Source organism: Schistocerca nitens, chromosome 5 (assembly GCF_023898315.1).
Source record: "Schistocerca nitens isolate TAMUIC-IGC-003100 chromosome 5, iqSchNite1.1, whole genome shotgun sequence".
In the NCBI taxonomy this organism is placed as follows: domain Eukaryota; kingdom Metazoa; phylum Arthropoda; class Insecta; order Orthoptera; family Acrididae; genus Schistocerca; species Schistocerca nitens.
In genome coordinates this window covers 641,432,876-641,457,812 of record NC_064618.1, presented here as the reverse complement: position 1 = coordinate 641,457,812, position 24,937 = coordinate 641,432,876, and the positions used below count along the sequence as shown (strand labels likewise).

General features: G+C 38.7%; 1 protein-coding gene across 1 annotated transcript in view; it reads right to left on the bottom strand.

Annotated features, from left to right (window-relative positions):
- Positions 1 to 24,937, bottom strand: part of LOC126259222 (quinone oxidoreductase-like) — a 93,904-nt gene that overhangs the window by 31,444 nt on the left and 37,523 nt on the right. Inside the window, exon 3 of the mRNA XM_049955833.1 lies at positions 15,819 to 15,907. Coding sequence (XP_049811790.1) covers positions 15,819 to 15,907 — 89 coding nt within the window. The remainder of the gene's footprint in view (positions 1 to 15,818; positions 15,908 to 24,937) is intronic.

Here is a 24,937-nt window from a genome sequence, read left to right as displayed (position 1 = left end):
TTTTCAGTAATTTGGGCCAATCTGACCCTTACTTGGAGTGACTTTGTCTTAAATTTTCAAATTCGTTAACAGAGAATGGGGAAGTCCAGGTCAGAATATCAACAATTACAGAAAGGATAGATTACTACTCACTGTAAAGATGATACACTGAGTTGCAGACAGGCACAATGAAAAAAGACTCTTACCCATTGAGCTTTTAGCCAAAGCATTCATCATAAAAGAGGAACACACATGCATTCACACAAGCAAGCACACTTCATACACACATGACCATTACTATCTCTTGCTGCTTAAGTGGAACTTTTTTATTTTTTTAACACACTGTATTGACTTCTTGTATTTATTGATGATATAGTTGGGCTGTGACAGTAATAATTATGATAATGCAATACATTAACGAAGCTCTGTCTTGACAGAAACAACATATACACATAATGAATGAGTTGCATACGGTAGCCAATATATGTCCTGTAGCACTACATACACTAAGCAGATTCAGAAGGATGTGGGTTGCAGTAAGTACTGGGAGATGAAGAAGCTTGCACAGGATAGGGTAGCATGGAGAGCTGCATCAAACCAGTCTCAGGACTGAAGACCACAACAACAGCACTGTATTATCCAAAATCTGATTTTATCTAAAATGGCAATTAATGAAATTGATTGCAATTTTGGATTGGTACATGTGATAATAAAATTGAGAGTATTTTTGTAAAGAGCATGAAATATTATAGGAAACTGATATGTTTCATGTTTATCTGTATAATTATACTGTTATTATTACAATATTTAAAACTTAACTATCAGTGGTCAGCAGAGGAGAGACAACTAGCTTGTAAGTAAAACTGGGCTGCTACAGCTGTGCATTCGTGGGGATCAGTAGAATTCATGGATAGTGCTCCCGACACTTAGTGAATTTTAAAAAATCTAACTTATTGTTGAGTGCAAAACTTTAGAATTTCAAGGCATTAGAATTACTTCAAGAACTGTAATGCATAGGCAAACGATGCTGTTTACTTGGAATTTAGGCATTATGCCAACACTTGAACATTTTATTGGCTTTTCAAAATGCTAGGACATATTTTGTGTCCTGTTAAAAAGATATGACTTTAAGTATTCAGCAGCTCTTCCAGCAATATTACAATATTCTAATTTATTTAAAATGGTACTGTGCTTGTCACTGGCAAGTCACACATAATATCAGTAGTCCGTAACTATTTAACTAATGAATTATATCTAAAAACAAAGATGTTTGTTTTTAGATATATTTTTCCCACATGGAATGTTTCCCTCTATTATATTCATATAACTAATGAATTATGTATACTCACACTGAATAGCTTTTGCAATAGTGGAAACCTCCAAAAATCCAAAGTGTGAGTTTGATAATACATTTCTGGTAGTCAGGTGGTTAAGTATGCAGTTATACATAACATGTTCTTAATTTTTAGAGAATGCTGGCCAAAGCTTTTGGACCTTTTTTATCCTCTTTCTTGTAGATACACTTAACATGTCAACCAGTTGGGAAACATACCAGAAATAAATGACTGGTTATGCCATTATTTTAAAATACTACTAAATTAACATAATATTCTTTAATAATCCGTAGCATTTATTTTTTACATTTTAATTTTGAAGATTTATTGGTTATTTTTCTTTTTCTGGCAAACTGAGTGTCACATTCTTTACTGAGCTTATTTGTGTGGGCTCACACTTGTCACATATTCACATCTGTTATTGATGTATCATTCACTCTTGAAGTTTTTTGGTCCTCCTTTTCTCTGGTTCTACCAGTCTTCTCCTTCACTAGATTCTTTTTTTCTGTCATAATGTGAGTCTTGTAGTCCTGATGGTGTGTTGTTAGATACCAGCTTACTTTCTTCAGTATTCCTTGGAATTAACTATACCTTAGCAACAGACCTGTCTCTAAATGACAGTTTTTGATTATGCCCATCGGTTAGTGGTGGTTGCTATTACAGATGAGTGAAACGACTCTTGTCACTAATCAAATCAGAACGACACTTTGGTCAAAGTGCAAAACTTAAAATATCTACAAAGTTACAAGCAAAAGTGCTTAGCTACAGAAGGTTTTTTTCTAAATCAAAAAGGTGTAATTTGAAACACAGATGACTGGCCAGACATGGTCAGAAGTATATTCAGGAACACATGCAAATGAAAAATTCAACAAATTCATGAATATATTCAAGTTAAAATTTGAGGAAACATTTCCTAAACAGTACATTCTGTTGGGGGATCTAGTAGGAAGACTTGGGTAACAAAAGGTATCAGAAAATCCTCTGAAGCACTCAAATATCTGAGATCTATCAAAAATGATAAGAATGGCCCAGCCTTCTTACAGTTTTTTCTCAGGTACAAGAGTACACACAGAAAACTGTTGCAGGAAGCAAAGAGAATACAAAATGAAAAGACCATACAGAACTCAAACAATAAAAGCAGAGAAATTTGGAATATAGTAAAACAAGAAACTGGTAACTCAAAATCAAAGCAGATGAACATAAAAATTAGAGATAAAGGTAGTTTAATAGATAATACTTTATAAACAACAACTTTAGTAATATAGCAACAAAACTGCAAGAAAAGCTTCCTAAAACACAACACACAATGGCAAAGAACAATGTATCTCATGCAATGCTACTGCTATCCACCAATGGAGAGGAAATCAGTAGCATTGAACATAAATTAAAGAGTAAATCATCCACAGGTTTAGACAAAGTTCCAATATGTATACTAAAAGACTGCATTAGCAGCATAAAGGAACCCTTAGCAGACATTATAAATGAGTCGTTCTCATCAGATTGCTTCCCTAATTATCTAAAGCACGCAAAAATTCTTCCCATACACAACAAAGGTGATACAGAAAATATAGAGAATTACAGACCAGTTTCATTGCTGTCTTCTTTTTCAAAAATAATGGAAACTATTCTGAAAAATAGACTTATGGACTACTTAAATAAATACCAACTCCTATGCAAAGAACAGTTTGGTTTCAGGACTGGAAAGGGAACAGAAGCAGCTATAGAAAAATTTACAAGAGTAGTTCTAGAAGCCCTAGATAAAGGAGAACAAGTGACAGGCATTTTCCTAGATCTCAGTAAAGCATTTGATACAGTTGACCATGAAATTCTACTAGGTAAACTTGAAGCATGAGGAATCAGGGGGGTTGTAAAAAAATGGTTTAGATCTTACCTTGTGGACAGAGTGCAGAGGCTGGAGATATCTCAAATTTCAAGTAGCTCAAATTATTTAGTGAAACATCTTTCAGATGAAGAATATTTGAACATTGGAGTACCTCAAGGGAGTGTGTTAGGCCCAGAACTATTTCTTATTTATATTAATGATTTCCCACTGTGGGTAACACAAGGTGAAACAGGGTTATTTGCTGATGACAGCAATATAATAATTACAGACAAGACACCAGAAAGGTCAAATGTAAAAGCTAAAAAGGCACTTATGGCAGTTCACAACTGGTCAAATAACAATAAAGTAACCCTTAATATGAAAAAGACTAATAACATAAACTACTATATATAAAAAAAAAAACCGAATACAACAAAACTTAAAGTTCAAAATGAAACCATAGAGTGTGTAGCCAGCACAAAATTTTTGGGTACGTATGTTGATCAACAATTAAAATGGGATGAACATATTAAGTTGCTTTGGAAAAAAATCAGCACAGCATGCTATGCCTTACGAATATTAATCACTATGTGCAATAGTTCATGCCAGAGAATGACATACTTTGCACAGATACATTCTATAATAAGTTACGGCATAACAAATGCCCAAAATGTGAAATATGTGTTCAGATTGCAAAAACGAGCTATCAGAATAATGAGCAAGAGTCAAAAAAGAGCACACTGCAGTGAGCTATTTAAAAAATGGGGTATTCTGACAATCCCAAGCGAATGTATCTTGCAAACTACAGTTTTTATTCACGAAAATATTGAGCAATATTTAGCAAACAGCTGCATACATGATCACCAAACCAGAAACAGTAATTGCTTGTACCTGGACAGAATGAATAAAACTAAAACCCAAAATACTATTTTTTACCAAGGTGTCAAATATACAATAAATTGCCAAAAGAAATCAAAAACATAAAGGAACTCTGTAAATTTAAAGCATTCCTTAAAGAATATTTATTAAAAAATAGTTTTCACTTAATTAGAGAATTCACGCAATATAAAATTGGCATAAATAAATAATCAGGTTAATCAATTTTAAATGGACATTCTAGAGTGTAATTTACCCATACAAGTGTTAGAGGAGTCTTGTGATCTATTTCTTTTGACTGAAGCAGGTTCTTCTGCATTATGTAATTCAACGATAAATTGTGTGTGTAAGATACATATATATATATTATGAATTTATATCTAAAAACAAAGATGATGTGACTTACCAAACGAAAGCGCTGGCACGTCTATCGACGTGTGTGTGTGTGCGAGTGTATACCTGTCCTTTTTTCCCCCTAAGGTAAGTCTTTCCGCTCCCGGGATTGGAATGACTCCTTACCCTCTCCCTTAAAACCCACATCCTTTCGTCTTTCCCTCTCCTTCCCTCTTACCTGATGAGGCAACAGTTTGTTGCGAAAGCTTGAATTTTGTGTGTATGTTTGTGTTTGTTTGTGTATCTATCGACGTGCCAGCGCTTTCGTTTGGTAAGTCACATCGTCTTTGTTTTTAGATATATTTTTCCCATGTGGAATGTTTCCCTCTATTAATTTATATTATGAATTTATCATATATAGCTTGTATTTCATTATCTTATGTGACAAAATAATGTACAAATGTATGTATAAAGATGACATCCATACAAAGAAATTTGTTTATGGATGAATAAATAAATAAATAAATACTCACTCACTGGAATGATCTAGCCCTTTTCATGACTCACCATTCATCATTCACACTCAAAAATAAATAATAGGAAGGCACATTGCAATTTAATTCAGGTCATTGTAACTGTATTTTTGTTTGATTTGATCCTATTTTGAAAGAACATAGAAGGAGGAGTAATAATTTTATGTTACATCTATTTTTGAGATTTAAGGGTTTTTTTGTTTACTGTAAAAACTAAAAGTATTACAACAAAATCCTTAATAATATTTATCAAGTGGTAAAATTTTAAAAATAAGACTGATTCTTGTTGTGAACTTTTACTGAGAACTAAATACAATCTAATAATTATAAGATAAGTGTAATTAATTTAAGTCATCATTTATGACTTCAACAAAAGGTATTATCTATGATACTTATCTTCGCTGATCAAATTGTGATTTCTGATAACAAGAACACACTCCAAATAGCTGCTCATACAGGGTGTTTCAAAAATGACCGGTATATTTGAAACGGCAATAAAAACTAAACGAGCAGCGGTAGAAATACACCGTTTGTTGCAATATGCTTGGGACAACAGTACATTTTCAGGCGGACAAACTTTCGAAATTACAGTAGTTACAATTTTCAACAACAGATGGCGCTGCAAGTGATGTGAAAGATATAGAAGACAACGCAGTCTGTGGGTGCGCCATTCTGTACGTCGTCTTTCTGCTGTAAGCATGTGCTGTTCACAACGTGCAAGTGTGCTGTAGACAACATGGTTTATTCCTTAGAACAGAGGATTTTTCTGGTGTTGGAATTCCACCGCCTAGAACACAGTGTTGTTGCAACAAGACGAAGTTTTCAACGGAGGTTTAATGTAACCAAAGGACCGAAAAGCGATACAATAAAGGATCTGTTTGAAAAATTTCAACGGACTGGGAACGTGACGGATGAACGTGCTGGAAAGGTAGGGCGACCGCGTACGGCAACCACAGAGGGCAACGCGCAGCTAGTGCAGCAGGTGATCCAACAGCGGCCTCGGGTTTCCGTTCGCCGTGTTGCAGCTGCGGTCCAAATGACGCCAACGTCCACGTATCGTCTCATGCACCAGAGTTTACACCTCTATCCATACAAAATTCAAACGCGGCAACCCCTCAGCGCCGCTACCATTGCTGCATGAGAGACATTCGCTAACGATATAGTGCACAGGATTGATGACGGCGATATGCATGTGGGCAGCATTTGGTTTACTGACGAAGCTTATTTTTACCTGGACGGCTTCGTCAATAAACAGAACTGGCGCATATGGGGAACCGAAAAGCCCCATGTTGCAGTCCCATCGTCCCTGCATCCTCAAAAAGTACTGGTCTGGGCCGCCATTTCTTCCAAAGGAATCATTGTCCCATTTTTCAGATCCGAAACGATTACTGCATCACGCTATCTGGACATTCTTCGTGAATTTGTGGTGGTTCAAACTGCCTTAGACGACACTGCGAACACCTCGCGGTTTATGCAAGATGGTGCCCGGCCACATCGCACGGCCGACGTCTTTAATTTCCTGAATGAATATTTCGATGGTCGTGTGATTGCTTTGGGCTATCCGAAACATACAGGAGGCGGCGTGGATTGGCCTCCCTATTCGACAGACATGAACCCCTGTGACTTCTTTCTGTGGGGACACTTGAAAGACCAGGTGTACCGCCAGAATCCAGAAACAATTGAACAGCTGAAGCAGTACATCTCATCTGCATGTGAAGCCATTCCGCCAGACACGTTGTCAAAGGTTTCGGGTAATTTCATTCAGAGACTACGCCATATTATTGCTACGCATGGTGGATATGTGGAAAATATCGTACTATAGAGTTTCCCAGACCACAGCGCCATCTGTTGTTGAAAATTGTAACTACTGTAATTTCGAAAGTTTGTCTGCCTGAAAATGTACTGTTGTCCCAAGCATATTGCAACAAACGGTGTATTTCTATCGCTGCTCGTTTAGTTTTTATTGCCGTTTCAAATATACCGGTCATTTTTGAAACACCCTGTATTTTATCCACAGCAGATAAGTTATATAATCTGTTATTATCTTCAAAGAAAACAAAATTTATGGCTTTCAGGTGCCAGTGATCAGAAAATGGAAAGACTAAATTCATTCAACTTCTTAGGAAATGCTATCTCATTCATGACAGAAACTGACATACAAAGGAAAGCAGAAAGATTTAATTACATTAGAACTAAAGTAAGAAAGGTAACAATACCTTAGTTCTACACAACAATAACCTGTGGAAGCGAGTTGTGGACTGTAACCAAAACAAATGAACAAAAGTTACAAGCATTGCAAATGGAATTCCTAAGAACAGTAGCTGAGTACAAGCTATCTGACATGAGGACAAATGTTGAAATCAGAGAAGAATTGAGAGTGAAAAGCTTAAATAAGCAGATTAAGGAATACAGGGAAGAATGGAAGACAAAACAATACCAAAATTACAGATGAAGTGTTACCCAGTGAGCAGAAGATCTTTAGGAAGACTGAGGATAAGGTGTAAAGATAAATAATTTCAACCAAGAGGGCACAACAGGCAAATGCCTAATACATGTAGAAAGAAGCAGAAGACATATATGGAAAGAGTTAACAATTTTTCAAGCAACTGTGATGTAATAAGTTTTGTGATTATATATAAAATCCTCATCCGATGTATGAGAGGTCCTGAAGGCATCAATCAGATCATGTTAAATAAATAAATAAAAAAACAGCATTACATGCACTATCATCTACTTAGAAATAATTGCATAATATACTACCATTATTAATATAAAAAAAAAAAAATCCGGTAAAATGTAAGTTGGATGGAGAGGGGCTGAGTCACAAAAGCGAGTTGCAAACTGAATCAGTGACTGAGCCAAGAGCCCAGAGAGCAGAGTGACTCCATCTGCTACATGCGAGATGGGGAGAACAACGAGGTATGGGAAAGGGAGTGACTTGTGAGTCATTTTGTGACCTGTTTTGCGAGAGTGTTGTCTATAGACTGCAGCTTGTGTGATTCACACTGGGCAAAATATTCCCAACGCAGTGTTACGTCAAAGGATAAGAAGTACCAATCCACTCAAAGGAATTTTGAGATTTTGTTTTCAAATTGAGAGTGGAAATATAATGCAGCACAAAGTTTTCTGCATCAATGCAGTATTCTGAGGAACTTATCTTTTCACACTTTGTATTCTTTTCATGTTTGAGAAAAACTGCACACATTAGTAAGATATTAAATACGTAGGTGTACAAGGAGTAAATTGCTGTTTTTCTGCATGGGAAATGTTTCCTTCATCATGTGACATGGTGTGCTGTTGCAGCAGCCTGCCACAAAATCTTTGTTCTGCTCAGTAATGTCAGCGGAGCGAAATTTCAGATCAGACGAGCTACGGTTCCTTTTTTCTGAGTCACCAATCACTCATTCGTTCAAAGAATCTGGCTCTTTGAATCAGTTCAGGTGCAGATTGCCCACCCTAGTTGCTATCACAAATGTCAGCATCTGTTTTCCCATTTCCAGGGAATGGGAACTATTCTCCAACCTAGAGATAACAGGCCTTTTGCAGCTAAAAAATGGCAGTCTGGCCCAACGCGGTTGTTTTCAAGATGACTGATTTCCATGGGACAACTGGTGTTTTTCTAATACCCACTGGAAAAGAAACTTCTTAGAGAGCTGGCAGGAAGCAGCACCTTACGGCAAGAACTGTGAGCATTAGTGGGACATTGTCCATTGAAGTGCCTTAAGATGGGGTAATATCAGATAGAATTTCAATGTTCCTTATGGTAGTTTCACAAAGAATAATAAATTCATGCAACCAAAGCTGCAAGATATCTGGTATGACATTGAAGAATAATATGAGGGGCCTTCAATAAGTAATGCAACACATTTGTTTCTGAAATTATGTACATTTTATTCAGGATTCCAATACACCATATTATTCACCACTCATTTTGGCTAGAAACCCCTAATTTTCAACATAAACTCTGTTCAATGTGATGGCCTTTCGCCACCTAACAGGAGTGTGTATGTGTGTGTGTGTGGGGGGGGGGGGGGAGGGGGGCACTTGTATGCCTGCATAACAACACTCTACTGGCTGACATTGGAATCAATGTCTTGGTGCATCAATACTTTCCCCATCATCCATGTACTGCTTCTCATGGAATGTATCCTTCATTGGGCCAAACAGATTGAAGGAAGAAGGTGCGAGATCCAGGCTGTAGGATGGGTGAGGTCCCCAGTAGGTACACACCTTTGAGCACCCCACTGGTGGACAAACGTGTCAGCACTACCAACAGAGATGTCCAGTTGTGCAGCGAGATGTTTGATTGTGATCCACTGATCACCTCGAATGAGAGGGTCTATACATTCCAACATTGCAGGAGTCACAGGTGTGTGCAGCCAACTGGCGTGCAGGAGTTCGAACAGATTAGCGTGATCTTGTTGTGATCATGACAGACACGTTGCCCAATAACTCACCATGCTTTTCTTCACTGGCAGGTCTCCAAAGACATTCTGCAATCACCTATGAATCCCTGTGATGCTTTGGTTTTCTGCCAAAAGAAACTTAGTGGCAGCTCTCTGCTTGGAACACACCTCCATTACAGACAGTATTTTGGAAGCTACATATATTGCCACCACCTGCTGGAACTTCACGAAACTATAGGTGCTGAAGTGGGAATATTCCATTATGCCCCTAACAAATTCTGCATTTTTTCAACTGAAATTGGCCAAGAAAAAAATGTAATGCATTACTTATTGAATGCTGCTCATATGATCAAAGTACATGAACCAAAAATGTTATTTAAGTAACTAAATCCTAACATGTAAAATAGTCATATGTTACTCCATATGATGAGATAATTTCAGATGTTCACTGAATTTACATCAGATGTTCCATATTTCCCTGTATGGGGTAATTTTTGATACAAACTATCTGTTTAAAGACTAAACATGCTAAGAAATTATTGTTCCATATTTAGAAAATATTTTACACATGGTTACAAAATAATTTATATGTTTTCAGATAACATTTGAAACATGTTTATAAAAACTTTGACACACATATTTAGAAGATATTTGATTAATAATGACAATCATGCCATAGGGCAAATCATAAATCTACAATATGTTCCCAGTGTATAAAAATGCCCCCTTTTCTGCTCTTAGAGTTGGCAACACTCTGACATTTGGAGTTTGTCTACTATGCTCATCATCTGGAATCCCAGGAAAAATAAACACAGATTTGTTGCCTTGATGTGGAAGCAGAAATCTGATTTCCACTGCTTTTGCACCCACTTCTATAAGGATGCTGACAAACTGCCTATTTAGCTGTTTACTTGCAATCATGTCTATTCCCTAACATTCAATGTAGCTTGTTAAATTTAAACCTGCTTGATGTCTTTCCATACAATAGTTTTCCTGGTGTTATAGTGGCAGACACCTTTTCAAGATTTTTGACATAATTGCACCTTGGAAGAGTACCAATTCTCCTTTTATAGATGTGTGGCAATGTCCGATATCCCCCCCCCAATGTATGTAGATATCCATCAATATTTTACTAGACATTAGTGCGATTGAGATATGTGGGCAAACTACATGCACATTTCCGTCTTAGCATTTAAATGAGTAAATTATAAGGAAATTAAGTGTAACATTTTTTTCTCTTCTAGTGTAATGATGAAAGCCATACAGATAACTAACAATAATTTACACTCTACTGAAAACTATGAAATACTTAAGTCTCAACTTCAAAGTGCAATAACGTATGTTCATATCTGCTTGACATTACTTAAGTTGCAAGCAGCAAAATGCGTGCATGAAACAAAAGTTTACATTCAGTGATGCCAACAGAAGATGAGAAACATACTGTTCCCGTCTGAATTTACTCATGTCTGATATTTCCCCATCTTTCAGTACCTGCATTCTGCTCTGTAGGCTGACTGTCCAAGAGGTCTGAACGTTAAAATAATCTGTGGAGCAGTTTTGATAGCTCTCAAAATCAAAGAGTTCGCCAGTATCCACCCCTCACAATGGTAGGTCAGGAGTCGTGGGGGTTGTGGGTTGGAGCTGAGGTTTTAAAGCCAGGAGAAAGTAATCCTCACTGATTAATAAAGTTGTTCTTCTACTATGAAAAACTGAAAGAGTTGTAAAGTGCATTTTCTGGGCATGGGTGTGAAGGGCTCAGTTGTTTTCCAGTGTCTGTTAGAAATGGTGCAACTTAATGAACAAGCAGTTGCTCAGTGAACAGTGGTTTCATATCACATAGCTGGAAGTAATGTTTGGAACAACAGAACTGGCGAACTGTTTTAGAAGAAAATAAATTCCATTTGGCCTTTCTGTGCATGTCCTTAGTCTTATTAACTTTACAGACTGTTCTCTTATTTCATTTATGGAGGAGATATTATAAACCAGTTAAAGATGATGTAGTGACTGTTTGTGGTAGTCATTCTCAAACCCAATGGTCAGAACTGAGAGTCTTTTGAAAGTAGTTGAACTGCTAGAGAACACTGATTACTGACTATTTTAACCTTGTTTTATGGGTCAGATAGAAGGATAGTATAAGTGTAACAGTGTATAGAAATAATGTGGACCTGCCAACAAACATTCTGGAGCAAGTCTGAGGAGCAACATGAAGCGTGATTTGTCTCACGCATCATGTGGCTCTAAGAGTACATAGATTCTGTCCACAGCCAAAAGTGGAATTTCGCTTGATGAGAAGGAAAGTTTCACTTGGTGAGTCTGCCAAAATTGGAAACACCATGCAGAATTTCTTCTTCGCCAGCTAGAGGCATTGATCCTTGGCTACACAATGGAGAAGACTCGGCAAGATACATCCTACGGCTTAGTGATGCACTGTTTCGAGCAATCACTGCACGTGGTTGCTCATTTAGTGAAGATGTCAGCTGTTTCTATTTCTCTGAGGTGCTGTGGCTCACATATTCATCTTGCTGTGGCACCTCAGATGCGAAATGCAATGCCTGGAAAGTGTTCTGAGGAGCAATGGGTACCCCACAAGTTTTATTAGAAGTATAACAGAATCAAACACTCAGTGAAGTGACACAGAAAAAGAAATGTTGGGTACAACCTTTCTGCCATACATTCCCAGAGTGATGGACAGACTCTGCCACATGTTGCACAAACATGGCATAAAGACTATTTACAAATTGACATAGAAGATCAAATAGTGTCTCAGATCGACAAAGGATAAAAGGGACCCACTTGCAATGTGGGGAATATACCTCATAACATGCACATGTGGAAAAGTTTATGTTGGAATGACTGGACAATCAATTAACACCAGGATCACAGAACATAAGCATCATTGCAGATTGGGGCAGGTGGAGAAATCGACCATGGCAGAGTACGCACTGTGTGAGGCCAACCATGTAAAATTCGCCAACCCAGAGGTTCAGGCTGTAGAGAAGAGCTATCACACCCATTTGTTCTGATAAGCTGTAGAAATACGCAAACATGAGAGTAGCTTCAACAAGAAAGAAAAAAGCCTCAAGGTAAATGGATCCTGGCTTCCTGTGCTGCAGCAAATGACTGTTGCAGGTAGCAAGAGAAGAACTGCATCAGAAATCACCATGGAGAAGTCCTTGGATGTTGGCGGACCACGTACATATAGTCTGTGGCCACAAGCTTGTCTCCAGTCCACCACCAGCAATAGAGGGTGAAAGTCTGACAGTGCCAGCCACTCGTGCTGGTGAAACTTCAGAAAAATCATCAGACGACTGTCGGCCAAAGAAACTGAGACAGAACCCAACAGGCAATTTGTCAACAAGTGGCCATGAAAGCCTTAACAATTTTGTAAAGAGAAAGGAGCTAGGAGGACACAGATGTAGGCCAAAAAGGAAAGCGACAGAGATGAGAAAAGGGTAAAGAAAGAATGCAAGCTTTAGAGATGTAGGCACAGGAGAAAGAAAGATAAAAGTGATTTGAAGTTATAACCAAGCAGTTAGGGCAGGTACAAGTAGGGCAGAAAACAGATGAACAAGAAGATGGAAATTTAACACCACTACAGGAGAAAATTGGTCATGAGAATGACATGAATAATGATCTGTCCCAGAGTAATATGAAAAAGGATAGTGTTTTATCAATACAATTTGCCGTCTCTCTTGACTGTAATGAAAGGGGCGATGAAGAAACTTGCATTTATAGGCCATACAGTCCAGAATCAGCATATCAATCAGGCACACTCACCATGAGCATTGAGGCAATCATCCCACTAATGCACCAAGTTGAAGAAACACGTTTGTTAAACCACCGTGTACTGTTATGTGAAGAAATCCATAACTGCCTGCTGCACATCTTTGCCCAACAGGGATCCTCGACACCTCAAGAGCTTTTTTAATAGAGGGGGGGGGGGTGATAATTGCATGAACTATAGGGTGAGTGCTTGAGTATCTTCCTCTTGAGTTGGTGTAATGGATGAGGATGGCATTCCAAATTGCAAGTAGCATGGAACTTGCCACTCCTTTCCAAAACTGTGGTTTTCAACAGACATGTTGTCCCATACATGTTCTCCACTGTCTGATGTAAGTCTACCAGGTTTTGTCCTTCAACAGCCAAGAAAAGAATTTGGTCCTATCTAAGCACATGTGGTAATAATGTCACCGTAGTTCACATTTCCCCTTTTACTGCACTCATGCTGGAAAGACATGAAAGACACACGAATCCCTTACCTACATGTCAGTGCTTATATAGCCACATTACAGTCACATTATGTTGTACATATGCTCCAGCATCATCCTCAAATGGAAACTTCTTCAGCACCCATTATATTAACTATATGAACAAAGAAAAAAAGAGAGAAACCCACCAAACTCAAAGAATGAAACTGAAAAGAAGAGACTGGCTGGAGTAATTTTGTCGCACAGTCAATTACTACTGAGGGTTTGGCAATGAAATCTAATGAGCTTTTAGAAATAAACTCTCTGCCAGTGCTGGAATCAGATGAGAATTCAGGGTCACTAGATGAAAAAGAAGACTGTAATTATGACACAAAGCATGGGAATCTTTCCCACTAATGTTCATGGAAGAGTAATTTTGTATTTGGAGAAGAAATGGATAAAGTAGTGTCTCTTGACTACACTATTAAATGTTTGGAAATTGGAGAAAAAACGAGATCCACCTGTATCAGAAAAATAAACTAACATTTTTGGTTAACACTTTTATCAAGTGTTGCAGATGGCTCTAAGAAAGTTGTACAATGCAAGAAAAGTGAGGAAAGGAAACATATCTGATCCATGGAACTGGCTCTAAAATGTTTGTTGAAGGGAAGAGACAAAAAAAAGCAAACTAGACTTAGTGAGATGTCACAATTCCAGTGGTGCAAGGCTCTTGAGAGTGGCCAACAGTGCATGTAATTTCAGGTACCAGTGACACATGCTCAAATTTTGGCACATCTACAATGTAGGCAACATATGGAGTAGAGATAATTGCTGAAATTGGTTGCAAAGCAGAGACAATCCTGAAGGAAAATAATTCCCATCACTGAATAATTGATCAAAGAATCACAGGATGATGATTCAAATCTTCCCCAACAGCCATTATGACTTCCACTACACCCAACTCTGCACCCGTACTGATATGCTCAATGTGTTGCTATATAGATTGACAGTGACAGTATCCTATTTTGAATTAATTGTAGACTTTATTTAAATTTTGTTTCCATTAGGCATAGTATTTTATTTTAATTTTTATCTCGTGATATCATATCCATTTTGTTGGCAATAACAGGGCAGATTGCATATGTTTACATTCTCATTAATCATCACTTCTCTTGTGTTTATGGCTTCTAAAAATGTTGGTCAGTAGAACCCAACTCACACTTTTATCACATAACATTCTGAAAGGCATGGATTGAGGTAATCAGGTAGATGCAATACTTCATGACTTCCAAAAACCATTCAATTCAGTGCCACAGCAACACTTATTAATGGATGTTTGATCAAATGAGATATCAAATGAAATTTGTGACTGGATTAAGGATTTCTTGGTTGGGAGATTGCAGCATTTTTCTCCAAGAAAGAGTCATTACTAGATACATAAATAACTTCACACACAGCCCAGAAAGCTGTGCTAAGGCCCTTTCAGTTAATTTTGTATATTAATGATCTGACAGACATTTATTAATATCAACTTCAGACTTATTGTAGATGTGCAGTTATCAATAATGAAATACTATCTGAAAACAACTGCACAAATAGCCTGTTAGATCTTGATAAAATTTCAAAGTGGTGCAAAGGTTGGCAACTTTCTTTAATTGTTCAGAAATGTAAAATTGTGCACTTCCCAAAATGTAAAACGATAGCATATCTTGACTATAATATACGTGAGTCATATCTGGAATTAGTGAAGTTATGCAAATACTTTTATATGATAATTTGTGTGGATATGAAGTGAAATGATTGCATAGCCTCAGTAATGGGTACAGCAGGTGGCAGAGTTTGGTCAACTAGTCAGATACTGGGAAAGTGAAGTTATTTTCCTGTAAGAAGAATATTAATGAATTTTAAATTTACATTTTCAATATTCTATCAGTTTCTGAATGACTGATGAGAGAATAAAAATATGGCAGAATCTTAATGCAAAAATGGTCACTGTTACTGGAAAGGAAGAGTATTTAGGCAATGTGGAACTTGTAGGGTGATTAAATTAGAAAGATAGGCAATCATTTCAAAGAGGAGAGTCAGTGAGTGGTGCTAGGAAGTAAAATAGCGATGTGAATCCCCCCCCCCTTTTTTTTACAGATCTGCTACCAAACACCATCTCTCTTTTATGTCCACCTCTCCCTCCCCCCCCCCCCCCCCCCCTCAGTCCATGGAGATCTTTCCTCATCTTCAAATAAGTAACTACATAACTGTAACGACTGGGCAATAAAGTATTACTCTGCATCCAGAATTCCAGAAACACAGATTGCTCTTAGCTTAGCAGCTTAGATGCATCTGCCACTCACCGAGAGACTTTGCCAGCTGCACAGCTGCCACACCCACAGCACCACTGGCCCCATGCACCAACAACAGCTGCCCAGCTTTTGCTTTACACCTGTGGCAAAACATTTTTTCTTTGGTTTTTTTTTCTTTTTGATGGGATCAAGATTAATAATAAATTTCAGAGGACAACTACTTGCAAAACGGCACCAATATTCCACACTGATAAAAAAATAGTATTACTTTTACGAAACCTAGTAATTGTCTCTAACTGTGACACATAAGTTTGAAATTTGGCTCAAAGGTGCCTACAATCTTCCTCTGTAATGGTGCAAAAGCATGGTGCCCTATGATATCACCCTCAGGCTTGGAAACACTTCAAACAGCAAGGTGTCAACATGTGTGAAAAAAGGACCACAACTCAGACCATTCATGTGAGTTGTAAGGTGGTTAATTATATCATATTGGCACCACATTTCACCAAAATTCTTCCCATTTCCATTGTGGATGTGTCACATCATGGAAGGTCGTCACACCCCCTCTTACCCACATTTCACCCCTTGTTTTGATGCCTCTGTGACGGAGGTCGGAACTGTGACACCTAGCGTTGAAATCGCACAGTTTTCTTAGGGGTGGCTGAGGAAAACATTTCAGACATGTCACTGCTCACAATTGATGCAGAAAGCCCTCAGGGTGTACCCCTTCCTTAAAAACGTAGTTGTCTGAGAGCCTGACACCGAGTGAGCTGAGTGGTACCTCGTGACTGCTCTAGTGCCTAAGGGGAAGCGAACCCCATCTAAGGAGTGTTGAAGGAGTTGCCTGCCCTCAGTTGCTAAAGCAGCTGTGAGGAACCAATCAGCTCAATGAGCACTGAAGTCTCTGACAGGTACATTTTTAACATGGCATCCAAGGTTTTGCCAAACTGAAGAGTCTTACAGGGACTTTTTGTCTTTCTGTTTATACACATGTCAATGTTGCACAGCTCCATGATCACGCTACAGGAGGTCACAATCAGGATGGATCAGCAAGCATAAACATCCTTCACTGCTTCATATCACAGTCAAATTTCATCGAATGGTTTTGAACAGTCCCAAATAGTTCCATCTTATATACCAGAGCAAAAGTTGTCATCACACACCACTCCACAGGAGTAAGATAATGTTCAATGGGGTTGCAGCCCAGCCCAACAATGTCCTCACAGCAGGGTTGAATCGCCTAAAGGGTGACAGTAGTGTCGAATATTGTCAAGAATGTAATCCTGCTGCTCATCACACTGTGAACAGTCATTTTCGACCATGAAATGTGTGGGAATCAATGCCCCAAGGGAAGGCTTGGGTTCGCTGATGCCCTTTATGCCACCCCTTAAGGGCTTTTCATGTCATGTGTCTGAAATGTTTTCCTCAGCCACCCATAACAAAACTGTGTGATGTCAAAAGTATGTGTCATGCTTCTGACCTCCATCACAGAGGCGTCAAAAGAAGGGGTGAAATGTGGGTAAGAGGGGGTTGTGATGCCCTTACCATAGTGTGACATCTCCATGATGGCACTGGACAGTATTCTGGTGATGTTTGTTGCCATTGTGACATCATTAACCCACCTTACACCTCATATGAACTTCTGAGCTGTGGCCCTTTTTTCAAGTGTCAACACCTTGCCGTTTGAACCATTGTTGAATCTGAGAGTGGTGTTGCAGGGTGCCATGCTTTTGCACCATTACAGAGGAAGGTTGTAGGCACCTTTGAGCCAGATTTCAAACTTACGCATTGCAGAGGGAGACAATTATGTGGCTTCAAAAAGATCACACTTTTTTGTGTGCAGTGTATTACAAATGATATCACCTTGTACTAGAGCACAGAGCACTGGAATTTCTTTATTTGTCATTAAACAGCTCTCATTGAAACGGAAATACAAAATATTTCCATGAACTTCTACATTTTATTAACACACAACATATTTTGTAAACCAAATTATTACTCAAACATAAAGCTCAGTCCAATTCTAAAATCTAATCTATAAGTTTTTCAAACCATTATGTAGTTCCCAAAATACTGAAATGTTCATACCTCAGTCTTTATAACACAACCCCACCCCAAAATCTTCAGTTGTATCTTAGTAAAAGCTCTGTGGAAAAAGTTGAGTTTGTGCCTAAACATCGAAAATGCAATACTTCAATCTTACCATCTGCTTTTATTATGTTAACTGCTTGGCGACAACTATCTACATTTCTGTGCATTATTATTAACCATCATGGAACTAACTGCATCCACTAGCTGTGTAATTTGATACCAACTTATGAATTTCTCTCTCTCAGAATTCAGATACAAAAGGGCACCATTTCTGCCATTGACATACTGTTTTGTGGAATTGTGGAAGTACCTGCCAGTGAACAATTTATTATGTGAAAACTGGAACTGGTCATTGTGTTGTTTGTAGTGACAATAAATGTGAGAATGGTCACATTAATTCAAAGTTGTGTGATGAACACTTTTGGACTATTTTCTGTAACCTTAATTTTACAGCAAATCTATGAACTTTCTACGGTGAGGCACTGAGAGCAGAATAAGGGTTGTCAGGTAGCTCACATTTCACAGCCCCATATTGCATTAGTGATGTTTGTGTTCAGTATTGTGATCAGGCTAGTCAGGGTATATATGGGGCAATAACAGCTTCAAATGTTGAATGATCACTGTGAAAGAGGTGGAGGTGCGGTGTACTCGTGTCTGGCAGCATTATCACCACCTGAAAAACTTTGAAAAGGGCCTCGTTGTGGGTACTAATTTGGTTATCTGGTCGAATCGTGTGATATCCAGATATGTGGGGCCAGTGGCCCAATGTTGGACTGTGCAGGAATGTAAGGGCAGGAGTAGAGGTCAACAATTTCTTTTCAACCGCACTCAATCACCACAAGGGAGAATTGCCTGTTTTGTGCACCAAGTATATTGTAGCCCCTTCACATCTGCAACTGCCATATGAGAACAAATAATGGACCCCTGCAACTTTGTGTGTCAGTCCACGTCATGGGTCACAGATTAACAGCAGCCAGACTAGGGAATTGCAATCCTGTGCATAGGCTGCCATTAACACAACACAGAAAGTTGTGTTCAGCAATGAATTGCAGTTCTGCACTACCCTGGATGACCATTGTCAATGAGTATGACGATGATCTGGGAAGAGATCCAATTCTTCCAATGTTTTGGAGAGGCACAGCAGCACCACTATTGGTTCAAATGGCTCTGAGCACTATGGGATTTAACATCTGAGGTCCTCAGTCCCCTAGAACTTAGAACTACTTAAACCTAACTAACCTAACGACATCACACACATCCATGCCCAAGGCAGGATTCAAACCTGTGACCGTAGCGGTCGCACGGTTCCAGACTGAAGTGCCTAGAACTGCTCGGCCACATCGGCCGGCAGCAGCACCACTATTGGTGCTATCGGTATGAATCAGTTCACGGCTGGTAGTGGTCGCAGGAACACTGGTGGCACAACAGTACATCACAGTCCTCCTGTATCCTCACATGCTACCTCTCATATGACAGTATTGTGGTGCCATTTTCCAACAGGATAATGCTTCCATAGATGGTACATATGTCTAAGAACTGTCAGCATGATGATGAGGCACTGCTGTGGCCACCAAGATCCCCAGATGTGTCCCTGATGCAACATGTGTGTGACCAGTTTAGACATCAACTTCATCCCGGTGCCTGTATCTGTGATACGAGGGTGGTTTGAAAAGTTCTCAGAATCACCACAAGAGGTCAGCACTAGTGCAATGCGTTGTGCACGTGAAGTTCATTGGACTTGCCTGTAAACATGTGCCGTGTCAGTGCACTTGGAAGAGAGCTGTAGTGATGACATGGCTCTGTTGTTGTTCCCACATAGTGATTTGCAAAGATAGAAAAAAATCAAGATTCGAGTAGTGATTAAGTACCTCGTGAAGAAAGGTATGAAAGCAAAGGACATTCGTGCCAATTTCCAGAATACACTGGGGGACTCTGCTCCTTCATATTCAACTGTTGCCAAGTGGACAAATGGATTTAAATTTGGTCGGGAGAGCTTAGATGACGATCCGCGCAGTGGTTGGCCAAGCTGTGTCATTACTCCAGAAATCATTGCAACAGTGCAAAAAATGGTCATGGTGGATCGCCAATTGAAAGTGCATGAAATTGCTCATGCTTCTCAGATGTCATCTGAAAGGCTATAACACATTTGAACTGAAGAATTAGAAATGAAAAAATTATCTGCAAGATGGGTGCCACAACTCTTGACACTGCATCAAACATGCATGAGAATGGACATATCAGAACAATGTTTGGCGCATTTTAGGAGAAACGAACAAGATTTTTTGCGCCAGTTTGGGACCACAGATGAAACTTGGGTGTGCTACTATACCCCAGAAACAAAACAACAGTCAAAGCCGTGGAAACATGATGATTCTCCACCACCAAAGAAAGCAAAGACAATTCCTTTGGCGGGAAAGGTAGTGGCAGGTAATGGCATCAGTCTTCTGAGATGCGAAGGAGATTCTGTTTGTAGATTATTTCCCCACTGGGCAAACAATTACTGGAGAATACTATGCTAGCTACCTGGACAAATTGCAACAAAAGATATGCGAAAAAACGTCAGGTTTAGCAAGGAAGAAAGTCACCTTCCATCAGGGCAATGTGCGCCCACACACATGTGCCATTTCCATGGCAAAATTACACAAACTAAGGTATGAATTGGTCCCACACCTGCCTTATTCACCTGATATGGCTCCATCAGACTTCCATCTCTTCCCAAAACTGAAAATTTTTCTTGGTGGACGAAGTATTCACTTCAAACGAAGAATTGATAGCTGGAGTTGATAACTATTTTGCAGGCCTGGAGGAAACTCATTTTCGAGATGAGATCAAAGCACTGCCACATTGTTGGACCAAATGCATTAATCTACAGGGAGACTACATTGAAAAATAAAAAAAAAATTCAGTGATGTAAGTAATTTTTTTCTATTCCATTCTGAGAACTTTTCAAAGCACCCTAGTATTAAGGACCAGTTACAAAAGTTGTGAGCCATCTTGCCTCAGGGGATAACATAATGGCTTTATGACACCCTTCCCAATTGAATCACTGCATACATCTGGGCCAGAAGGAGTGCAATGTCATACTGATAAATGGGCTTGAACTGCTAAGTTCTTTGTAAATTTCCCTCAATCACTGAAATATTGTCACATTCCCACTCGACCAGTGAAGTTTCATTTTGTTTCCTCCTTCCCTTCTGGGTGCTTCACTTGTTTTGTCAGACAGTATATATGCATTTAATGTGTACATCAATTAATTTAAAAAAAACTTCAAGTACTTCCACATTATGCCCTCTGATATACCTACCAAAATTCTTCTATTTCGTACATATATTTGTCAATTAACAAGTTTTGCAAATGTCTTTCAGTTTCCTTATAGGGAAAGTCTCCCACAAAGAGCAGTAAATTTACAGTGTCATATCAATGTATTTAAAGCTGTTTTGACATTTTCTGAGTCTAGTGTATTCTTTGTTTTAGTCATTTCTATTTTGGTGTTGAAGTTGTGGCCAGTGCTTCTATGTGGTGAGTTCTGTGTGCGCTTTTTTACTGAAAGAAGGCAGGCTTTAATGAAGAATTAAGGTAAGATAGATGGAAAATGTTTCAGTTTTGTTATCATAAGTCTGTTGGGATTTACTACTATTTTCAAAGTGAAATAAACAATAGCAAAATGGTTCAAATGGCTCTGAGCACTATGGGACTTAACATCTATGGTCATCAGTCCCCTACAACGTAGAACTACTTAAACCTAACTAACCTAAGGACATCACACAACACCCAGTCATCACGAGGCAGAGAAAATCCCTGACCCCGCCGGGAATCGAACCCGGGAACCCGGGCGTGGGAAGCGAGAACGCTACCGCACGACCATGAGCTGCGGACAAACAACAGCAAGAAACCTGTATAAAGAAACATGCATAACATACAAATGAATAACGTAACAGTTTTTACTGTCTTTTTTTTTCCAGTATGCAGCTCACTGAAGACATGATATGTAAGCTGTATGCATATTTACCACAGAAATTTCTTCTTTTCCGCTAAAACTATTTTTGTTTAGACAATACTTGGCTACAATAATATGTATACATTTAAAGGTCTGGGGTAAGATTTTTTTAAATTTGTGAATGGAAAAAAAGTATAAATTTTTTAAATGTTTCTATCTCCTTCAGGACCATAACAATTAGGATCACTGGATGGAACAATAGCATACCAGTTCTTTGGAGATATATATTTTGTATTTTTGTTTCTCTGACATGTTCAACATCCTTCCAGATCTCCTCTTAATCTGACACTGTGATAATCCGTCTTCTTGTATGCGGGTCGTTGGCATCCTGTAGGCTGCCCAATAAAATTTTGGGCTGCCTAAGTTTCACTTCTTCTTCTGATATTTTGGCTGTATACCATACAGCCATCTACAGAGTGAGCCATATGACCTGGCTGCATGCCCAAAATTTTATGGAACAATCATTGCACTGCAAAAATATGAAGATCCACATCCTGTAGGCACACATTACATTGGCACTGTGAACCACAATTCTAGAGATACTCATTTTTTGCGGAGGGTGTTGGTAGCTGGACGCCTGCAAGTATAAATCAGTGTGGGTGGGCTTGCAGTACATGTAAAACATCCTTTGCTTCCAAAAACCTCCTGACCTCGATCTTCACCCTACCCCCCTTTTTCACTCTTGATCCCTTTTCCAAATTCTCTCTCTTCCTCTGTTCTGTATCCCAGTAGCAGTTGAAAATAACTGACTCAGCTAGGCATTATTGAACTATATGATACCTTTGAATAGTGGAGTATACAATTGCTGGATATTTCATGATCAAAAGTTTGTCTTTTGATTAATTTCAGATTTTAATGTGCTGTTGGGTAATGAGATAACATTTTTTGATGTAAGTAAGAGGTTTTTGTTTTCCTTTGAAATTCTTCTTCAGGAATGTGCAAGTTAATGATATAAGGTAAAAATACAAAGGTACCAGATACTTCAGTGTTCAGCAGAATGTAAATGTTCAAAATATTTATGAAGGGATTATTACTTGATTGAATATGTGGTGATGATACTCACAACTGCTGAGAGTACCACACCACAACTGATAAGCCGCAGTTGTAACACTCATAGCGCAGCAGCCATATGTGTTGGCAGTACGAACTATACCGAGGTTCGTCAGTGGCTGCAGCTGCCAGTCCATGTGCATCACATGTGTGGATGGTGATTGGTCGGTGCCTTATTAAATACCAGAGCCTTGAGCTATGGCACACGGTTCTCTTCAGTGTGCCGAGTGATGTACAGTCTCCAGTTACTGTTGAGTCTACAAGATGCAGTGTTCATACATCGTATCCAAGACTTAGGCTCCGTACGCATCATAGGCCAACTCTGGACTCTATGTAGGCACCACTCAGAGTCACAGTGACAGGACTTCAATATTTTAGAGGACTTGTAATAATTTCAAATGTCTAATTGTGCTGGACATTTTACAAGAAGGAGCATCATTTAAGTTTATCAGTATCTTCATATTTAATAAATATGATTTTATTACCAATTTTGAGAATCGTTCTAGTTGAAGATAACATATGCCGCCCTCTTGCATTCCCAACAAAATGGCACAGTTGGCAATTTCTGTATGATATACCATTTTCTCTACAGTGACCAGCAGATAGTGGAAAAACAAAAAGTGTACTGCTTGTGCATAATAATTTACTGTGCATGTGGGTAATTTGCTTTATCAGAATGGCAGACAGCAGAACTTAATTTAACAGTATTTTTTATTTATCATACATATTTATGTCATTCATTATTTACCATGATACCACATGAACTTACGGAATTATTTTTGTCTCAGTCACAACGGATGATTCAGCTCATGGCTGCTCTTCGAACACTGCTGCTTAGACAAGAGGAACAAAGCAATAAAATCACTGTGCCACCTTTTTGTAGTCTCCTTGTCAAACTTTTCCCTGAGTCTGACCTGGACAAGTGCACTTTTGAGCAGATTATTACATCTCTGACAGATTACTATGATAGCAAAATTCATGTTGCTGTCCCTCAATTCAAATTCTTTCGATATACCAAACGACCACAGCAAACCTACAAGGAGCAGCTTACTGAGCCACGTGATCTTACTAGAAGTTTCAAATTTGATCATTCATGTGGAAAATCATTTGCTGATGAAATGCTCCATGACACAATTGCTCAGCACATGCCTGATGAAAGAATCCATTCTACAATATTTCAGCACTGGAATCCAACCCTGTCAGATATTGTGCAAATTCTCAAATCATGGAACACTTGTGATTCAGCAAACACTGAAATGCCATTTCCTGCAATTGCTTCTGTTGACAAAGTGCAACAGCAAACAGCTTACAGCAAGTGAGGCCAGCCACAGCCCTGCAGCCAGCATAAGCACAGTGTTCTCATAAACAAGAAACATTCTTGCACAAGCACAAATAGTCATTACATGCAGCTACTGGAAACAAATTAAAATCATGCCCACAATGCTTTGTTCTAAAGTAAACTTTGTCCTCATAAAGATTCTGTATGTTTTTTCTGTACCAAACCTGATCATATACAGCAAATCTGCTCTCAAAAGTTACATTTGCAAAAGCCTTCAGCATGTAGGCAGCAAGTAGAATGCGTGGATATAAATATTATTAATGCCCCCAAAACATCATGTCGACACAGATACTGTAAATTTGCACCTGCATCTGCCACAAAGAACCATGTCGATCGTTATTTAGAAAACTTAAAGTATTAACTCTGCCATTCTTATACATATATGAGATTATTATATTTTTGTACACCAGACATGAATTATATGAGGGAAACCATTTTGTCCATTCACATGCACCACGTCCACCGCCTCAGACTGTATGCCCAGGGACCTCAATACATGGGAATGAAAATCTGTAATAAATTAAAAGGGAACAAGTTGCTGCAGATGAATTTAGGTTCACTTAAAAGAAAGCTATATGAGGTACTGACACTGAAGTGTTATTACTCAGCGGATGAATTCATGCAGGGAAAAATGGAAATTTGAGCTGGATACAATGTGTTACACATTCCAAGAAATATAGTGTTATTATTTAT